At 35.8% G+C, this 21,717-nt stretch overlaps 1 protein-coding gene across 2 annotated transcripts in view; it reads right to left on the bottom strand.

Moving 5' to 3' along the window:
• VCL (vinculin) overlaps nucleotides 1-21,717 on the bottom strand; it is a 91,416-nt gene that overhangs the window by 41,778 nt on the left and 27,921 nt on the right. For both annotated transcript variants that reach the window (XM_031461073.2, XM_031461076.2), the window contains exons 2-3: nucleotides 17,533-17,603; nucleotides 177-327 (exon numbers count right to left, since the gene is read on the bottom strand). In XM_031461073.2, the coding sequence (XP_031316933.2) occupies nucleotides 177-327; nucleotides 17,533-17,603 (222 nt within the window). The remainder of the gene's footprint in view (nucleotides 1-176; nucleotides 328-17,532; nucleotides 17,604-21,717) is intronic.

Raw genomic sequence — 21,717 nt, forward strand, 5'->3', positions numbered from 1 at the left:
AAAATATATTTCGGAGTATTCAGTCAAGTTAGGGAACAGTAAGTAGAAAATAGGAATTCAGATGTGTAGCTAGTCAACATTTTCTCATCCTAAACAATCATCAGTCCTCCATTTTTATCCGTTAAGGCTGGGCTTTTTGTCTGAAAGAGGGTCTGCATGGGCCCCCGATGGCCTACCTCAGCCTCATCGAAGGTGAGGAGCAGGTCCGATGTGCCGGAGAGGATGCCCCTTGACCCGTCGATGAGGTAATCCCGAGCAGGCACGGAGTACGGATCTGACTGAAGCATCTGGGCTGCCTGGACAAGCTTGGTGCAAGCATTCTCAACCCTGAGGCAGAAGCATGGAGTTAATTCACCGGCAGGAGCAAGCAGAAGAGTATCACATGCAAATGCAAGAAATGTAAATGGACATAAATTCACATTTTTTTCCTATATGAGAAATAGCCAAGACCAACTGATAATAGAACCGAAGTTTCCAGCTTTTAAAATTTACAAGTAAGGGCAGCACACTCACTCATTCACTGCACTAAGCCCTTGCTCTTCATTCTTTCCTGGCAACAGAAAATAATGAGAAAATGTTTTGGACCTTTTCCTTCAGGTCACTGTATCTCTGTGACTCCTTTGTTTCCCTAGTTCTCACCCTACACACACTGCCATTAAAAGACACACAAAGAACTGAAATCCTTGATGAGTTTCAGATTTGACATCTGGAAATAAAACATCAAAGCACTGTGCTAAGTGAAATTTAATAATCAGACAAAGCAAAGGAACAGGAGGAAACACACAGAAAAAGTACGAGGTAATGTATTAATTTCTCATTCATCTAGCTAAATGGATCTGTTTGACAAACTGGACTATTTGAAAACAACCCTAGAAAACTATGCTGTTAATTAAAATTTCACTGACATTAATAACTGAACCAGTTATTATCAGTTTAATATTAATACCATTTAATAACACAGATGACCTGATCAGCCAACAGTGTTTTTCAGCAGGGGGGCATTCATTGAAAAAAGGAATCCAAAATGTATAAAGCGAGAATTCTCCTTGACCCTCTTGCACCACTAAAATGTATTCATTCAAATACTCTTCCATATGGTGCTGAAAAAAACCTAATAGATCACCTCATATTCAATAAACCCATTATGTTATCACTAAGTAATTTATAAAGATATGTGACAAATTACTTCAAATTAAAATATTTAGGCAAAATTACACATTCTTATTGAAAACACAGAAAATGTCACATGCAAATAAAAGCCCACTTCACAGGGGAGTTGAGGATCAAATGAAACAATACAAACCCCCACAATTAAAGCAGGATTGTGTTGTTAATAAACAGAATTAAACCAACATATGCATTTCAACTACATAGAAAACATTGGGCTATGGACACTATAGGTATGTATATAAAGATGCAAAAACTCTCAAGAAGTTTAGTTTACTATGTAAAAACTTCAGAGCTATAAGGCAGCAGGTAATAAACGTCAGAGAAGAACAAGACCTCACTGATGTGGTAAAATAATGGTTGTTGCCTATTTTGTCTGATATTAATCACTCTTAGATGACTGGTCATTTTCTGTTCCTTTTTAATTTTTAAATTAAAATTTAATTTTAAATTAAACAATATGCATATTCATATATAAGACAGAAACCTATACACATATATAAAATCCTAAAGTATACAGTGAATAATCTTCCCTCCACTATCCCCTAGGCATTCAAATTTCATCTACTTGTAACTAATGTTATGAGTTTCCTGTGTATTCTTCAAAAAGAAAAACACACACACTTTATGCATACAGAAACAAAAACGTAGGCTTCCACCTTTTTTACACAAATAGGGTCATGCTATCATACTGTGTGCACTGATTTTTTCTCTTACTTTAACTAGGAGATGTTCTGATTAAAACACATAAGGAGTCTCCTGATTCTTTTATACGGCTACGTAGCTAGTCCACAATTTACTAGCCTGCTGCAATGAATCACCTTGAATAAATATCATTTTTAAATGCACATATCTGTAAGATACAATCTAGACATGGAACTGCGGAGTCAAAGGTCTGGACATGAATGATTTTGACAAATGTTGCCACACTGCCATCCACAGAAGTTATCAACGTACATTCCCACCAAGGGATGAGAGTACCTGTTTCCTCACAGTCTCAGCAACTCCACATACAAGCTGATGTATCTTCACCAATATGACAGACCGAAATGGATCTCAACACTTTACTTGATGGGAAATTTATATAACATACAATTAGTCATTTTAAAGAGTATAATTTTCTGTGTACTAGAAAAGAATGAGTATGCTCTAATTTTGAGGTGAAATATTTTACATATTCCATTAGCTCCAGCTTATTAATTGTGCTGTTCAAATCTTCCATATCTTGCTGATTTTTTTGTCGGTTTTATCTATCAAATTACTGAGTGATAAAATCTCACACCGTAACAACAGATTTGCCCGTATTCCCTTGTAGTTCTGTTTTTGTTTATATACATATTGAGAGAGAGAGGGAGGGAGGGAAGGAGGGGCTTATTAGGTACATGTACATTTACAATTATTACATCTTTCTTGTAATCTAAACCTGTTTATCATTATGTAACACCTCTCTATATAGCCAGCAATGGTTGTTGCCTATTTTGTCTGAGATTAATATTGTAAATCAGCTTTCTTTGACTATTTTATTTGACTGGTGTATCATTTTCTAACTCTTTGTAGTCTTATGTTTTAGATCTGTCTTTATAAATACCATACAGCTACATATTTTTAACCCATTTTAGCAAATTTTAACTTAATAACTTAGCCTATTTAATGTATTAATATTACTGATATATTTAGAATTACTTTCATATCTTAGTATTAATTTTCTACATGCCATTTAATATTTCAATTTCTTTTTTTCTCCTTCCTTTTTTTTTGATTGAGGGTCAATTTCTATCTTTTTTCAATTCCCTTCATTATTTTATAGGTTACATACCCTATTTCTGTTATTTCTGTGGTTACATTAAATATTTTAACATGGAAACTTGGCATGTTAAAAATCTAAAATGAGTTGATAATTTCCCTTCCTTCCTAAACACCAGCCAGCCACCTCCTGAAGACCACTAGTTGAAGAGCACTGACCTCTTGCTTCAAGGTTATTTCTCTAACTGAAACACCTCTCTCTCTTTCCTCTTTTACTTAAATAACCCCTGCTGGTTCTCTTAGACTCCACTATTAAAACACTCTTCCTTCAAGAAACCATCCTAAATCTGTAAGTACCTCTCCTATGTGCTCCTATGAGATATAAACCCTCTCAATTTAATTTTCTCTCTCCCACAAGCCTGTAAGTTCAGCAAGGCCAAGGACTTTATTTATCTTGTTCATTACTGTCTTCACAGAGTACAATCCCTGACACATAATAAACGCTCAATAAACATTTGTTGAATGAATGAACGGATTTTCACCAAGTACAGGTGATCATGAAATCATCTGGCCATAGAAATCATTAACTTTAAAAAGTCACAAACTTAATTTTATTTCCAGGTAACATGAACTTGATGAAATTATACCAAACAAATACAAGCACCACAAAATGCAACTGTCACACTACACCTATTTGAAAGGATCTAATTACTGCACAAGTGTTTCAGATTTGGAAAAAGCAAAAAATAAGTAAAAGGAATAACCATCAGGGAGAAAGGAAAGAGAGAAAAAAAGAGATGAAATGGAAAAGCTTTACAGGAATCAATTTGATTCTCCACTAACGGTTCCCTTGTGTGGTAACATGATAGGGCCAAAACAGACATTGCACCCTTTTTTAAACCTACAGTAAGACATCTGATCTGTACATTAAAATTTAATGGCATTCGTAAAAGCCAAACAAATCCCACCATGACTAACCAGTAGGCAGAAACAGGAAGGAGTCTGTCTTTCTGTGAAAATGAGATTTTATTTAAACATTCAAGCTGCCTGGCTTCTTAAAGTGATCTTCTATTTTTTAATAGAAGTCTGAATTTTTTTTAAAAAAAGCATTAGAGAGAATGACAGTAGGGATATGGTCTATTTTCTAAATAATTATATATCTTGACTATATACTAATAATATTGATTTAGCTGCTTTAAATCAATCAACTAGCACAGATTAAGGCTTCTCTCTGACTTTGAGTTTTCAACCTACGATGATAGAAAATTCTTATGCTTTAGATCAGTGGACAAATGACAGCCTCACAGGACCCACTCATAATCTTCTAATCCATTCTTCCCAGAATTACTGGATGATATAACGCTATACAATTTAAGAGATGAAAAGGTTCCAAACTATTCAGTTTCATGTGATTTCAATTATCACTAATCAATAAGCTCAAACTTATGCTAGATTCTTTATTTAAGAAAAATAAGAGGGAAACAGATCCAGAGATAAAAAAGACTGATTGTCACAAGACATTTTTAAAGGTTCTTCTAGACTACATCCAGACATGAGTTACTAATCTTAAATTCTTTTAGTTTAATTCTTTCATGTATTTGTCCCTTTAACATATTGAGGACCTACTACATGCTACATGAGTCCTAGAACTAGATTCTTTTAAGTCCTGGTCTTAAAGGGTTACCATCTTGGTAGGAGGAGACATACATGTAAACAAGCAAATACAAATTAGTATTTAGAAGTATGCCCAGCAGCTGCTGAGAGGACATAAAAGAGGAAGTAGTCATTTTTACCTGAGAAATTAGAAAAGTTATGATAGAGAAGGTAAAGATAACATTGCTCCTCCCCTCAGAAGCTCAGCACTACTTATAATGATGATTCTTTGCACAGACACACACATACACACACGCACGCACGCACCCACCCACGTGCGCACGAGTCCTTTCTGTGAATAACAACATGCATTTGCAATAGACCTGGTTTGACTAGGGAGGGCAATTTACCATCACAAAGTACAGGTAACTCCCTCTCCCTGAAGCCAAACAATCTCAATCTGCTTCTGTCAAAATCAGTCATCATATCGCAGCTCACTGATTTAGCTGAGGAAGGGAGAGAGAGCTTTGGACAAAATAATACAGGCATATCTAGAAGATGTTGAGGTTTTGGTCCCAGATTACTGAAATAAAGCAAATTTCACAATAAAGCGAGACACACAAATGTTTTGGTTTCCCAGTGCATGTGAAAGTTATGTTTACACTGTAGTCTGTTAAGTGTGCAATAGCATTATGAATAAAACAATGTACATACCTTAATTTTAAAATACTTCATTGCTAAAAAATGCTAATCACCATCCGACAATGCAGGGTTCCCACAAACCTTCAATTTGTGAAAAACACAGTATCTGGGAAGCTCATAAAGTTAAGTGCAATAAAACAATTCATGCCTCTATAAAGCGGACAGTCTGATGTACCTATACAGATACATACTCCTCCATAATTTTAAACCAAAAAGTTCCCTAAAACATTCAACAGATTAAACTTTCACTTCACCCCAAAAAACATGTTAGGAGTGGGGTAAACTTTCCCATATCAAATTCACTGTTTTAATAAAACCTGACCTCAGACAGTATAGCCATTTAGGTTATAAACACTGTCACCAAAAAGATGCATTCTATTTGCTAAAGACTGCAGTGCTATGAGGCAGAACACCTGAAAAACCTGATTTCATGGAAGTTGGATTACCCTGGAGCATACTCAAGGAAACAGGTGTTTACATCTCGGGACCCATCCTTTCAAGACAGACAGCTGGTCAGGCCACAAGCATACTTGACCAAGCCTAGCACAGACAACACTTGGTAGATGGGGAGGAAACAGGTCGGAAGAAGAAAGAACAAATTAGCTGGTTGGTGAGGTTTTCCCCCACTGTGGCTGGGACACCCATTTCCAACCAGGCTGGCCCTGGCATAGTTATCTGACAGGCAAAATTGACTATGAGGCTATTCCTGATCTCTTCCTAACCCTTGTTGAGACCTTCTTTCCCTTCCTATCTGGGCAGGATCTGTCAGAGATCAAGAAGAGATCAAGGCCCAGATCACTTCCAAGTTTGAGAAGCCTATCATATTTAAAAATGAGTAAGTGCCAAAACAGGGTCATAAACATGGTGGGATATTTAACTCTTTACATTGAATAATTTTAAATGCACAAATAACATCTTTTAAGACACCCTCTTTTTCTCTATGGCTGCATATATAGCATCAGTTGAAGAAAATTAATTGAAGTCCAGGCCTTTCACAGATCTAAGACCTGAGTGAGAGGCCAGGGGTTAGGGGCAAGGCGCAGGCCCTCAAACGCTCTCTGCTTTCCCATATTTAGAACCTAACCTCAGTCAAAGGTCTGATAAGTAAAAACGACTGATGATGCCTTTAAAAAATCGTCCCTTCATGAGGCATTCAAGCATTTGAATTGTTTTGAATGAGCGCTAATGAAATTTCCAGCATTAGAACTGATAGTGCAATCTTTCTAGTATCTCTCAAACTGGTAGTAATGCCTCTATACCCAGCTCACTCCATCCTTTTTGTGTCTATACATGTGGTTAAACAATGATAATAATAATACATGTGAAGATTTCAAAAGATTCAGCAAGATATGTGAAAATAAAGTATTCTTTTATATAGTAGCCATTGGGCACAAGTTTTACTGTAAAACAGCAAAAAGTAGTTCATCCTGTGGCATCCCAGTACTAACCAACATGCTCTGCTCCTGGCGTTGCCGTTCCGAGAAAGGTCAAGGAGCCTTAGCCATCAGTCACCCAGAAACCTGAGTGAAGGCTACCAGCAGTTACAGTTTTCAGGAGGGCATGGGGAACACTGAGTACAACCACAGACTTTAATCTAGTCCAAGTAGCAAGTGCACTGCACCAACTCACCCACGTGTACGCTGTGTGATAACACTAAAACATGACGTTCCATCCCCGGGCTCCTAGATTTCAAGATGCCACAGGCCTCATCCACAAATTATTCCTTTCCCTGACCTAACTTGGTGATAGTACAGGACATTGCAAGCGTACACCCAAAACTAAAATTAAAAACCACAGTGAGTCATACTGAAAACACTCAAAACCCTTCAAGGGCAAGACCAAACTCTTTTTCACTAGAACACTTACATTAAGATAACAAAGCTAAAACACACACATAAACACTGAAGGCTCACTAAATTCTTTTATTTCAGATGAGATTAGGAGGGTATGTAGCCAGTTTCAACCCCCAGCCTCCACCCCTTCAAACACAAGGATTCTGCCAGAGCCCAGAGATAACTGAAGAGGAAGCCGAAGGTTGGGGATGGGAGGGTTAGAAGTGTCACTGCTCCTCTTGGTGGCAGCTTATTTGAAAAGTAGAGTATGAGTCACAACCTGTGAATCCTTTAAAGCTTGAATGACTAGTCCTAGTCTTTCTACCCATTTCCTTCACCCCCATTTCAAATGCAGCATCTGTGATGGGAGAGGAGATGCTAAGTTTGCAAGTTTCAGTCAAAAACTCTGCTACCTACAGGTCTGTCAGCTCCTTTGGTCATTCCTCTGTCTCAAGCTAGGGTTACAGCAGAAAAGGATAAATATATAAGCAAGTGTGCCTTACAGATCCTAGTAGTTTTCAGATGTATCCTGATTCTGTTGTCATGAATAAAATGAAAATTTATTTTAAAACATTACAAATTCATTGTAACTTTTATTCTTATACATTCTCACTCAACTAATAATAAAGCATCTCACCATTAATATTTGATGGTCCTTATGCTGAAAAAAAGTTGACAATCACTGTTCTACAGCAGAATGTGATGAATGAGTTAGAAATGTAAATACCTAGACACAAAATGAAGTGGAATAGACACAGCAAGAGAATATTTTCACTTATGATAAAAACGGACAAAAACCGGCATGTGGTTTAAAAAAACAACAACAAAATCTGAAGATACAAGTCAACAGTAGGCTTAACATCAATCAACAGTCATTCTAAAAAAAGGGTAATAACAAAACAATTAACAGAATATGGGACCCAAGATTATCATAAGCTTGTAACTACTTAATAATACTGCTTTGAAATAAGGCTAAAATTGATAGTTATGAGAAAAATTGACAAATCTATATTATATATTTCAAAAGATCTCAATCATAGACAGCTGAAACAGGCAAGACAGCAAGACTCTAGAAAGTCTGATAATGATATACATATGTTGACCTAACTGATAAAAAGAGAACCCTACACCCAAGTAAAAGAGAATATACTTTCTTTTAAAGCATACACAGTACACTTACCAAAACTGACCACTAATAATGTCACAAAACAATTTCCAAGAATTGATAATATACCAACCATCTATTTTGGCCACAAAGAAATTAAATTAGAAATATAACAACTAAAACATACAGGCATATCTTGCTCTATTGTGCTTCACTTTATTGTGCTTCGCAAATATGATATTTTTTTTTACAAATTAGAAGGTCTGTGGCGACCCTGTGTTGAACAAGATCATGGGCACCATTTTTTCCAATAGCATTTGCTCACTTCATGTCTCTGTGTCACATTTTGTAATTCTCAAATATTTCAAGCTTTTCACTATTATTATATTGTTATGGGTGATCTGTGATCAGTGGTCTCTGATGAATTGTTTTGTCATTTTTTTAGCAACAAAATATTTTTAAATTAAGGTATGTATATTGCTTTTATAGGCATAATGCACCCTTAATTAACTATAGAATAGTGTTAACACTTTTATATGCAGTAGGAAACCAAAAAAAAAAAAAAAAAATCATGTGACTTGCTTTACCATGATATTCACTTTATTTCTAATATTATGGTGGTCTGGAACCAAACACACGGTTCTCCAAAGTATGCGTGTAGCAAAAAGGACTTTGAATTGTACTCCTCAATGATGCACAAGGGTAAGAGGAATTCACAACCAAAATTACAAAATATTTAGGGCTGAACAACTTTTAAAGTACTTATATAACTGTTTCCAAACTTGTAAAACAGAGCGAAATGGAGAGCCCAAAATATTTTTATTTAAAAATAAGAAATACTGAATATAAAGAAAGAAATATTAAAAATTAGATATTCAAATAATAAAAGAGTAACTAATGAATATGAGAAGACTCGAACTAAATAGATCTTTGGGGGAAAATCTAACAAAACGTAAATCTCCATAAAAGTGATAAGAAAAAAGGCAGAAGTACATATAGTGAACTAAATATGATAGATGAAATGGATTATTTCTTAGAAAAGTATCAGATTATCAAAGTTGACTCAAAATGAATTTAAAACCTGAATTAGATAATAAAAGGAATCTAAATGAATAATCAAGTTTCTTCCTCTCAAAGACACCAGACTCAGAGAATTTTAGATATAAGTTTTGCCAGACTTTCAAGAACAATCTTTATCTTATCTAAACGGTTTCAAGGACTAGAAAAGATCTTATTTTAGGAAACACTTAAAATAACCTTGATACCAAAACAGGGTAAGAAATAGAACAAGAAAAGAAAATTATACATCAAGATCCGTCAAGCAAAATCTTTTTAAAATATTAGAATTGAAGTTAGCACTGTATTAATAAAAATTTGAATTTAGCACTATATTTTCTTTTCTAAATCACAACCAAGCAGGGTTTATCTTAGAAATGCATAAATGGCTCACCATCACAAAAATCAGTATTTATGGAGTAGCATAAAGACCATCTTACAGACTAAAGGGTAAAATTGCACGATCATCTCAACAGATATAGAAAGAGCATTAAATAAAAATAAGCAATCATTATTTTTTTAGAAGTCTTTTTACAGCAGGCAATCAATTAGAGGAAAATTTTCCATGAGAAAGTTTAAAAAGTAACTGAGTTTATCTGGAGAAAATGATTGAGGAAAAAAAGATTGAGAAGCTGAAGAAGGAAGCTAATAATCACCAAATATCTTTTTTTCAGGTACTTTCACATTACCTTTCACAAATACATTATCTCACTCATTTAAGCCTCACAATATTATATTATGAGAAGGGATTCTTACAATGAAGGGTGAGAAAGAGCCTTTGCATCCTGAAATGAGCACAAGCCTGGGAGTGAGGGAGTTCAAGATTTGAATCTCACCTCTGCCATCTATGTACTGGGTCAACTCTCAATAAGTTACTGTGAGCCTCTCAGTCTCAGCTTCTCCATATGCAAGATGAGGTGGATTAACACAACTTAAAGTACCCAGCTCATCAAAGGTATTCAAAGAAATAGAGCTATTTTTACCGGGTTCTTTTGCTTCCACTAAGGAAAGAACAATAAAGATTTTAAATAGATGTGGGAAAAAATTTAAACCTTGAGAACCTCTTAATTTGGGACTGGACCTATATAGGAATAGTCAAGGGAATACTTATGTCTAATTACTTTTAGTGCTACTGTCTGAATTTGCAGAGTAGAGTTGGTGCAGCCAATGGCCTCAGTTCATCTATAAAATAAAGCGGTTGGATTAAATAATGTCTATGATTCTTTTAAAATTTAAAATATTATGACTTTAACTTCTTTGTAGCTTGAATCATAAGATGCTTCTGTACATCACAAATTACATGTGTAAAATTCCTTCTCTGGAAATATTTAGGAAAACTGTAAATTGTTCTCCTCTAAGAGTGGTATAGAGTTCGTACTGCCTGAAAAGAGGTGGGTGGACTACATGACTTCTTGGAAGTCAGATTATGGAAAGAACGTGGACTTGGCAGCCGAGAGATCATCAGTGGGAAACATGTTCTGCCTCGTACATGCTGAACAAACTTGGGTGAGTTAAATTTTGTCAAACCTCAGTTTTCTTATCTATAAAATGAAGTTATTAATACCTAGAGGTTGGTGTTCTCAGAATTACATGAGAAAATGGAAATATGTAAATACCCAGCTCAATAATACATACTCAGTAAATATGAGTTCCCTTGGCCCCTTGAGTTCCTTTCAATCATATGATTGTGACTCCTCTGTGGACAATGGAAACCAAAGTATTACATGTTTAAAGCATTATTTGTTTACTTCTTAATCATGAAGGGCATACAAAGTAGAACGAGGGTTAAATCCCTGCCAAGTTGTTTAGAACTCTTTCTCAAGTTAATAAAATACTCAGAGTTCACTGTTGAGAAGACTCAAGTCTTAAATCATTTTGGTTTGAGAAACTCTGTGAAGAATAGTGGTACTCAATTATGATTTACGTGGCAAGTTTAAAGGTGAACTATTTAAAGTTTGAGTGCTTGCTCTAGGTCAAAAAAGCAACTAGTCAGCTGGCAGATGCGAATGATTATTTTATAGTTATTTGGTCATTTATGCTAAAAGACAAAAATCTTTTCTTAAAATATCAATGGAAAGGATCACAAAAAACTCAAAAAGTATAAAATCACACATCAGCCCCAGTTAAGCAAAGTGCATTGAGCAGTATGTGTGAAGAATTAATACTTTAAAAAGATATTCTGGGCATTTTCACCAAGAAGAGTGTTTGAAAATACAAATTTCATCACAGAATATTTTGAGTGTTCAAGATCAAAAGCAAAGAAAAAAGCTCAATATGAGGGCTTGTGATCTAAAAATGTGACACTACTTTAAATTAGGTCAAAAGAGACCTAAATTAAGTGTAAGCATGTTTAAATCCCTTTCAAATTTCTTCTTTGTATATGAATATCTGTCAGGGAAAAATCATACAAATAAAGACCATAATTGTGCTTAACTAATAAAGTTTAAGGGTTAAAACAAGGCAACTTCCTAGGAAATATGATTAATGACAATCATGTAGATTGCCAATACTACATACACCCTTTCACAAAGTATTTTAGGAACATTCTTTTATCCAATAGGTTTAGACATTATAATATGTTTCAAAAAATAGTCCAAACTGGTGAATCAATCCAAGTTCTGATGATTTCAAGCGAACTGTTCAGGGCAGCACTGAGACAGAGTAGCAACAGCTTACAGTTCTAAATGAAACTCAATTGCCTGCCAACAGACAAACCTCATTATGCCCCTTTTAAGGAGTTCATGCCACAAGCCCACCTCATAAGTGACACCTTTTGATACATTCAGGTATTGAACACCCCTGGATAAGGGCCAAGAACTGTCTTCCTTATCCATTTCAGCTCCATTGCAGAAATAAGAATGAAATTTCACTACATACTGCAATAGCAATTTTTCTGAGGCAAATAAAATGGTTTGCCATAAACGTTTTTTTTTAACCTATAAGAAATCAATTTGAAGCAAATCCATGCTGACAGAAAAATGAATCTGGTCAGTCTGATATACAGCTTACTCTCCTCCACTAGCACGTACTAGTCATCCTGTATTTGGCCAAGAATCTTCCTGAGAAACCATTTTCACCTTATGCACTACTTACTGCTCAAGAACTGCAAAGCTTCTCTGCCATCTAGTTCCAAATACCTGGGCCTGGCTTTCAAGGGCCTTCATCACCTGGTCCGACCTACCTCCCTAAAGATTAGTTCCTACCCCGCCCAATGGGACCATCCCTCGCCTCACAGCCCATGTGACCGATGCATGCTGTTCCTTTCACCAGGAGTATGCTCCTTTCTGGCCACACCTGTCCCCACTTCCCGGAGTCTCCTTTTTCCCTACATCTGTCCTCCCAAGTCCCACTTCCTATACGAAGCCTCTTTCTACCATTCCTACCTACAGTAATACCACTCTTTCTCTGAATTCCTATTACAGGTAAAGTCAGCCTGTTTTACAGCTCTTCAGTTTGAAACTTCTTAAAGCATTAACAAAAAAAACCTCTCTGCAACAGCAGCTCTCCACCTTAGTTCATCCATGATACACAGAAGGATAAATCTCTCACACATGACGTACAGCCATGGCTGTGCCTGGGATTATGCACAATTTCCAGCCACAATGGCTGTAATTCCACTAACTTCTCCCCTACTAAAGAAAGCCAGTGAATTATAATTATACTTTAATAAAAGTTAAAAAAAAAAAAAACTTAGTGAGTGGGAATGAGAGGGATATCATTATACATGTGACCTTGAATACACTCCATTTACTTTTTTTTCTTAAGTAAAGCATTGGCAAACTTTGGCACTTTACTACTATTAACAAGCAACATCTTATGAGTGATTATTCATAATAAGAATGATAAGAACCGCTATTTTATACAGCACTTAGCATGCTAGACACATAGAAAGCAATCAATAAATATTTAATTAACCAATTAGTGTGTCTAGCCCATTAATCAATCAATCACACATAAATATTGCTGCTGCTTCTGCCTAGTGATAATGATTGACAATGATGATACAAAATGCAAACATGGAGCGCAGTGGCTGAATCTCCCTCTGACAGTCTCCAAAGGACTTCTTATAGCGTGAGTCTAACCAATATTTCAACAGTTACAGCATGACGGTGGCACGCCTGAAGTCTATGAAGATCATGGCTGTTTCTATGGCAATCACCATGCAACCCTACACCTCTTGTGCAATAGTGGGGCTATTACCGCAATCTTGGGTAAAATTAGTAAATTTTAAACTCTATCCCAGTGCACTCAGGGGTCAGATAACTTTTGCTCCACCCAAGAGAAAGCCTTCCTGTGACAATGCAAATATTGCTCTATGTTAAAACGGCCCTCACTTTTACAATAACGAACTGCCCCAGCATTGGAAGTCCCTCATTGACAGTTACAACCCAAATCTATCATCTTTAACTGATATTAAACCATGCTCCAACATTTCAACATGTCCTTAACTGCCAGTCTCTCAAATAGACTATGATTTGACTTTGAGACCCTCAAAATCCTGAAAATGTCGTATCTAAATCTGTATCAGATTACTTAGGTATGTATAAATCTATCCACAGACCAAGAGTCTTCTGTTTTCTCTAGCCCTGACAGTCTAACATTCTAGCAGTCTGGGAGACTGATCTAAGAATAAATTTTTTAAACTTATTTTATTCTTTACTGTTACCAAAACAGACCCTATTTAGAAATCCTTGTGAAAGTGGAGACAGAGGAAGCTTCAGTCTATCATGCCTTGGAAACTTCCAAACATCAACCAAACAGCTCAAAAGAATGTCCTACTCAACAGTTCCAAGGATGTCACTAATTGTTTCCATCTGTTTCCCTCTCTGTCCCCTCCCCATCAGAGTCAAGGCATCTACTAAAGTTATTTTCTGCTTCATTTTGCATTCTAAAGAAAAGCATAAAGAGCCATCATGTTTTAAACTGCAGAATATTTCTTGGGCTCTCAAATTTGTTTGCCCCCCCAACCACAGCCACATTGTTTTTGTAGTCTAGGCTATTTTCAGGTAGCATTTCAGAGTGTGGCATATTGGTTATGTACATTTTAAACACTGCTCTAGAAGTATTTCAGTCGGTCATAACACAGTGTTTTTCCCTGACTCCTCCTTTTCCTTTCCCCACAGTATGATAAAGGTTAAAATCTCTCAATGTTTTCATTCACTAATGATCCTTACTAAAATCAATGGTTCCAGTAAAAGTTGCACAGTGATGACTTTCTAATTCTGTCATTTAGTCCACATTTATCGGTTAGGATTTCCCTCATCAACTAGTGCTATTTGACTATTGTGAAATAAAGTCTGCACAGGAAAGGGAGGATAGTTACCATTTTTTTTCCCTTGTGACGAGAACTTACAGGATCTACTCTCTTAGCAACATTCAAATATACAATATAGAATTGTTAACTACGGTCACCATGCTGTATGTTATATCCCCATGGCTTATTTATAACTGGAAGTTTGTATCTTTTGATTCTCTTCACCCATTTTGCACATACCCCCACCTCCCGGCTTCTGGCAGCCACCAATCTATTCTCTGTATCTATGAATTCAGTTTTTTAAATGTTTTACATACAAGTGAGATCATGCAGTATTTGTCTTTCTCTGACTTATTTCACTTAGCATAATGCCCTCAGGGTCCATCCATGTTGTCACAAATCTTGTTGTCTCAGGATTTCCTTCTTTTCTATGGCTGAATAACATATTTTATACGATGTAGATATGTATATATATCACTTCTCCTTTATCAAGTCACCCATCGATGGACACTAAGGTTGTTTCCATGTCTTGGCTATTGTACATAGTGCTGCTATGAACATCGGATGCTGATATTTTTTCAAGGTAAGTGATTCTGGTTTCTTAAGATAAATACCCAGAAGTGGAACTGCTGGGTCATATGATAGTTCTGTTTTTAATTTTTTGATAAACCTCTGGAAAGATAGGATAAATGCTTAACTCTTTTCTTTAAATTTCCCATTATTATGAGAGTAAGGGGTTGGTGTCCTACTTGCTACCAAGGGGGATCAATGAAGTTTTGTTTTGTTTTAAAGTTACCCACTTCTTGGAAAATGTTGTCACAACTAAGGCACTCCTTAATTTTTCTAAGTCCCCAAGGAAGCCTGTGAGAGAGCACATCACATATTTTAAGGGTCTATATCCGGGAATAAGCAGAAATGAGTTTCCTGAAGAAATTCGGTTACCTATCAAATGATATTCATAGACACGAATGTGAAGGGTTGGAAGGAACTTTTTATAGGATCATCGAGTCCTACTTCCTTCCTGATGTTGAAACTCCCTGTATTCTATCTCACCATCCTCTGTACCTTCCAGGGGGTGAGGGGCAGATGGGTACAAGCTGGAGCTGTGTTTTTAATGTACAGTAAATACAAGTTTAACTATAATACATTTAGCTGACAGCATAGGATTCTTAATATTACCACACTGATGAAATGGCATGTAAACAAAGTAGGCTCCTACTGGTTAAGGCTGGGAAAAAAGAAACCTCGGTGACCACCAGGTCCAAGGAAGGCAAGTTTAAAAAAATATTCCCACAAAACAGGCTCTACCAAAAACAGATGCTTCTGGTACCTTACTTCCTGACACATGAACATTTTGCAGAATAACAGAAACAGTTCTGTAGAAGCACCCACTCAAGTAAGTTAGAAATAAGAAGACATCAATACGGGTGAAATTTTGCATCTGTTCTAGGAAAATAATAGAACATAAGGAGGATAAAAATAAAGGAACATTTCTCACTTTATTTAAAATTGTGATATATAACATACATACAGAAAATTGCACAAAACATATGTATAATATAATGAATAATTATAAAACAACAATTCATGTAACACAACAGTTAAATCAAGAAAGAGAACGTTATTATCACTTTAGAAGTCTCGGCACTGCTCTCTCTGCGTGTTGCCCTCTTCCTTCTTCCCAGAGGTACCACTACCCAGACATTTATGGCCCTCATTTCCTTATTCATCTTTATCTTTTAATCTGACAAATAGGCATCCTTAAACAACATAGTTTATTTCTACATGTTTTTGAACTTTAAATAAATAGAACCTACCTACACATCTCTCTGTCATTCACTTCCCTCAATTATTTTTGAGATCCATGCATTCTTTTTCTTCTTAAATTCAGGTGAAATTCATAAAACTAACCATTTTAAAATGAAAAATTCTCATTCCTTTTTATTACTGATAATTATTCCAATTTATGACTATACCATGATTGTTTTTTATCCCTTCTAGTAGCAGACAGACCAGTGGCATCATCGTGAGCAATGATGATACCAGTATTTCTGTAAGTGGATCCTAGAGTGCATAGGCATAAGGTTCTCTAGGGAACATACTCAGGGGCAGTGAAATTGCCTATCTTCTGCTTTACTAACACCAAACTGTTGCCCAAAGTAGCACCAATTTACATTCCTGACAGCGGTGTATGGGAGTTCCAAATGCTCCACATCCTCACCAACAACTGACATCATCAGACTTCTTAATTTAGGAGCTTAAAATAGACCTGTCTGTACTTCTCTGATGACTAATGAGATAGAGCACCTATTCATAGATTTATTGACCATTTGGATTTCCTCTCTTTTGAAGTCTTTTGCCCTTTTTTATTTTTAAACTGAAGAGATTGATTGGCTTGTAGAGGTTCCACTGTTTTTTTGGTCTTATGCCTTTACTTTTACTTAGGACTTGGTTGCCATAAAGGATGAGGAACAAATTCATTAATCAAAGACAATATAATCAAGAACCTGAGAAGCTGTGACTAATCAAAACTTGCAGGGTGAGTAACAGCTCAGTGGTAGAGCGCCTGCCTAACATACATGAGGTCCTGGGTTCAATCCCCAGTACCTCCATTAAAAAAAAAACAAAACCTTAGTATCTCTTTTTGCTTTACATAAAATAGGTCAAAATGTCCATAAATTATTTGTAGGACTATTAAGTGATATGTAAATATAACAAGATACTACTGAAATATGTTATAATATATTTTTTGAAAGTTTGTACCCACTATTATCTTTAAGCAAACAATATTTAGTATACAATCAAGATTCCCACATGCCAAGGTCATAACGTTTCTAAATCCTTTCTATCCTGAAAAACAAAATTCAGAAATCATGGCTTGATTAAAAATTGTATCAAAATTGCCTAACACTGATGAATGAAATCAATAGTAGGAAACCTGAGTGTTGAAAGATGAAAGAATGACATTCCAACTGTAAACAGAGCTTTATATAATTTTTTTAATTGCTCCTAAAATCAGTACTTTTGTTTTCTAACAAGAGGATTATTCTGCTTAGCAACAGAATGCTTTAATTACTTACTTAATAAATGCTGGTGGCATATCTCTCTTCAAAATCTGATCCTCAGTGGTTTGAACAGTCTCTTTTCCAACCTACAGAGAAAAAAAGACTCACAATTCAAATATACATTCTCAGACTTTTAAAACTATCACTTAAACATATATGAAACATATACATTACACATAATCTAGCAATGAAGTTTCTGGATTCAAAGAAAGTTTCTGGCTTTTCTGAAATTATCAAGATTGCTCCCATACATGCTTCCATAATACACCTGGATAACAATATGGAGTATAAGCATAATGTATTCATCCTTTTCGAGAGTAATTCATTTGAAAGCATCATCAACTACAATGAGGAAGAAAAAAAAGAAATTCATCATTGAGATACATGTGTGTATGTATTTATGTTTAACTGACAAACTGCTACATCTCCAAAAGAATACATGAAGTATGTGAATCCAGTTACATAGGCTAAAATATCTATTCGGAAAAAAAATTTATGTTCCTGAATCTGGGAAAGCATGGGAGGTGAAGCAATTATAACTCTGAAACTAGAAACCAAACATACGAATATGTACAACTTAACTAGTAATCAGCATGATGCTTCCCCTAATCATAGAGCAACTTAAAAAGAAATAATACATAATGCTAACTGCTGCAATGGAATAGATAGTTTTACATCCTGCCAGTGGCAATGCAAACTGGTATATTCTCTATGGGAAATCATTTGCTAGTGTGTACTGAGACATAAAAATGCCACATCTAGGGATGCCACTTATGAGAACATACCCTATAAGCAGTAATGCCAAATGTGGTAATAACAATATTCATAAAAGTATTCACTATCATGTTAGTTACAAAAGCCGAAACATTTTTTAAATAACTTATCCAACAACAAAGAGCAGTTAAGTAAATTAAGATATATAGAGTGAGTACTATGGAGCCATTAAAATAATGGTTACAAAGACTCAGCACCATGGGAAAATGTTTATTACATTATAATTCATTGAAAAGGAGGAATAAAAAATAAATATACTATGATTACAACAAATCAAAAAATCATTATGTATAAGGCAAAACACCTTTTGAAAGAATATTTTAAAAAATATATTACCGGTGGTTTTATTAATGCTTGCAGAATTTTGTGGGAATTTGTTATCTGTATTTCCTGTTTTCTAATTTTCTGAAATGTGAATATACAGTTTTTGTAACTTAAAAAATAATATTGGTGTGGAGGATATAGCTCAGTGGTAGAATACATGCTTCACATGCAGGAGGTCCTGAGTTCAATTCCCAGGGCTTCCATTAAAAAAACAAAAAAAGCAGGGGTCGGGGGTATAGCTCAGTGGTAGAGGGTGCACCTGGAGTGCACAATCCCCAATGCCCCCGTTAAGGGGAAAAGTAAAAAAATAATAATAAAATAAATAAAATATATGTAAAAGAAAAAGGAAAAAAAATTTAAACTTTCAAGTAATATTAAAATGTTACTCTGGATTATTTAGGTGCAATTACTTCCTACCTAATAATTTTAGTAATTATCTGTCATTTTATATAAACCTTTCCAAAAAGTAACAGCCAAAATTAAAAAAAAAATCAAAGTATTAAGTCACACTTTGCATGTATGTGCATGTGTATTTATTATACCACAAATGGTACACATACTCTCTTCCTTTGACATCATTCCTATGAGAGGCTTGGATGTCAATTTTTCTTTAACTATATCACATTATAAGCTATTCTAGAAGAAGTGAACTTTAATATTTAATATAGAGAATAGTGAAATTCACCCTTTTATCAATAGAACACTATTTAGAAGTGTTAAAGCTTGAATACAAACCACATTTTAATTCAGAAATCTGTGAAATTTTTTAAACCCAGAATGGAAAGTGTCTCAGTTCTCCTATTTAACCATTTAAACTTTGCTTGAATTTAAAGAAGAAAAATGGGAAAGAAAATGTCCTAAATGCATAGTAAATCAGTTAAAGTAACTAACACAATACTCTGTTTTCACGGAATACCAGTAAGGCATGAGTTAATGAATACAAGTCTTTTTCTCTCAAGTTAATAGCTCAGAAAAAAGCAAAACACATATACCACTGTGTAATAGCCAGTGCTTCTGTAGACAATAGACTGTCTGTATCATAATAAAAGCCTTTCAAATCAGCAGCTGGTTCTCCAGAGTTTCTCAGATCAAAACAGACAGAATATTTCCAGATGTATTGTTCACTATAGTTTCCAACAAAAATCAACCATTCAAAAAGCTGTGGGCCATGACTTTGTGAAGTAAAAGATGAAGTTCAGCAACAAAGTCACCAGTTGATACTAAGCACAAAGGGCCTAGAAGGATATTCCCATTTAGATACATGGTGATTCCTTTTATTTTACACACATGTGTACATATAGAGAGGGAGCCGGAGACACACACAGGCGCAGAGAGGGAGGGAGGGAGGGGGGAAGGGTTGGGGAAGGGGGAAGAGAACCTGTAAGTCAGAGGAAGGGGTGGGGGCTGAGTTCCTCTTGTATCTCCTTTCGAAAGTACTCAGTTATTCAGCGTTATTAAATATTTACTGAGTACAACTATAGGCACCAGTCACCTTTCTATGTACCAGGGACAGATCAGGAATCAAAGTAAGTTTCCTTCCCTCATAGAAGTTATATTCTAGTGAGAGTAGACACAGAGAGACTACACAAGTAAATAAATGAGTAAACAAAAATCATTCCAGATTACTAGTAAGGATGATGCTACAAAGAGTACGGGGCAGGAGTAGAGGGAGCCTACTTTTAAAAGAGTGGACAAAGAAGTAACATTGGAGCTGAGAAGGAACCACTCATGCAAGAGCTGGGAAAGAATCCAGAGAGAGAAGCAAGAAGGCGACCCTAAGGCAAGAAAGTTTGGGTACTCAAGGAACCTTAAGAAGGCCATAATGGCTGAAGTTCAGTGAGGGAGAAGGCATGTGATGAGGTTGGGTAAGAAGGCAGAGAACCTTGTAGGCCAGGTTAAGGCGTTTGGAACCTTCTCTCAGTACAACAGAAAGCAGGAGCGATAAACAAGAGATTGACATGACCTGATTTTTTTTAAGGTCATTTTGCCTGTTACAAGGAGAAGTGATCTCAGAGGGCTCGGGGAAGCAGAGTGACCAGTTAGGAGGCTACTGCTGCCGTCCCAGGGAGAGACGGTAGTGACTTAAAACAAGATGTGAAAGTGGAAATGAAGAATTAGTTTTTTTGGAGGAAGAGCTAATGGGACTTGCTCTTGGGATGGGTAAGGTAGAGGATGGGGAGTGGATTGAGGGAAAGAAAAATAAAAAATGGCATATAGGTCAACTAAAATGTCTTCAAAGGCAGCAATGCTAGAAGGCTGATATACGACTAAGATATATCATGAAAAGTAAAACAACCATGAGCATACCAGGCAAAACCACCGAAGCCGTTTTTCAAATAGCAATTATTCTGACCCCAGTAGAGGTAATTACTAAAGAATGAATTTTATTTAACTATTTTATGTCTCTTCTATAAGGGTAGGGGTAGGTAAGGAAAGAGAAATAGACAAGAAAAACATACTCAAGGGCTACTTATTTTGAAGCTATTTTCAAGCATTAAGAGATGGGCACTAAATCTGATTTATTATCCCAAGCTGCATTCATGACAGTATCCATAATCACTCTGATCTTCAATACACTCAGCCTACAATTAGGTTACATAAAATGAATGGTCCTGTTTTTAAGGCACAACACATAAAAAGAGACTATGTAGAATGAACGCCATATTTACTTGGGAAAGTGATTTTTGGCAATGCTGTCCAACAGAACTTTCTGTTGTGAGGGAAATGTTCCATTTATGTTCTATTTCATTTGTGTTACCCAATATGGTAGCCAAGCATGTGGCTACCAAGCACTTGAAACGTGGCTAGTACAGCTGAGGAACTGAATTATTACTTTTATTTACTATAATCTTTAATCTTTTTTATTAAGGCTATTTTTTAATAGCTGTTTTAGGTTTACTGCAAAACTGAGACGATACAGAGATTTCCCGTACACCCTGTGCCCTGGTATCAACAGCCTCCCCCATTGTCAACATACCCCCATTGTCAACATCCCCCACTGGCGTGGCACATTTGTTACAACTGATGAACCTACACTGACACATCATAATCACCTCAAATTCACAGTTCATTTTACACTGCACTGTTGGTGTTGTACACTTT

The sequence above is a fragment of the Camelus dromedarius genome, chromosome 8 (assembly GCF_036321535.1).
Source record: "Camelus dromedarius isolate mCamDro1 chromosome 8, mCamDro1.pat, whole genome shotgun sequence".
Classification (NCBI taxonomy): domain Eukaryota; kingdom Metazoa; phylum Chordata; class Mammalia; order Artiodactyla; family Camelidae; genus Camelus; species Camelus dromedarius.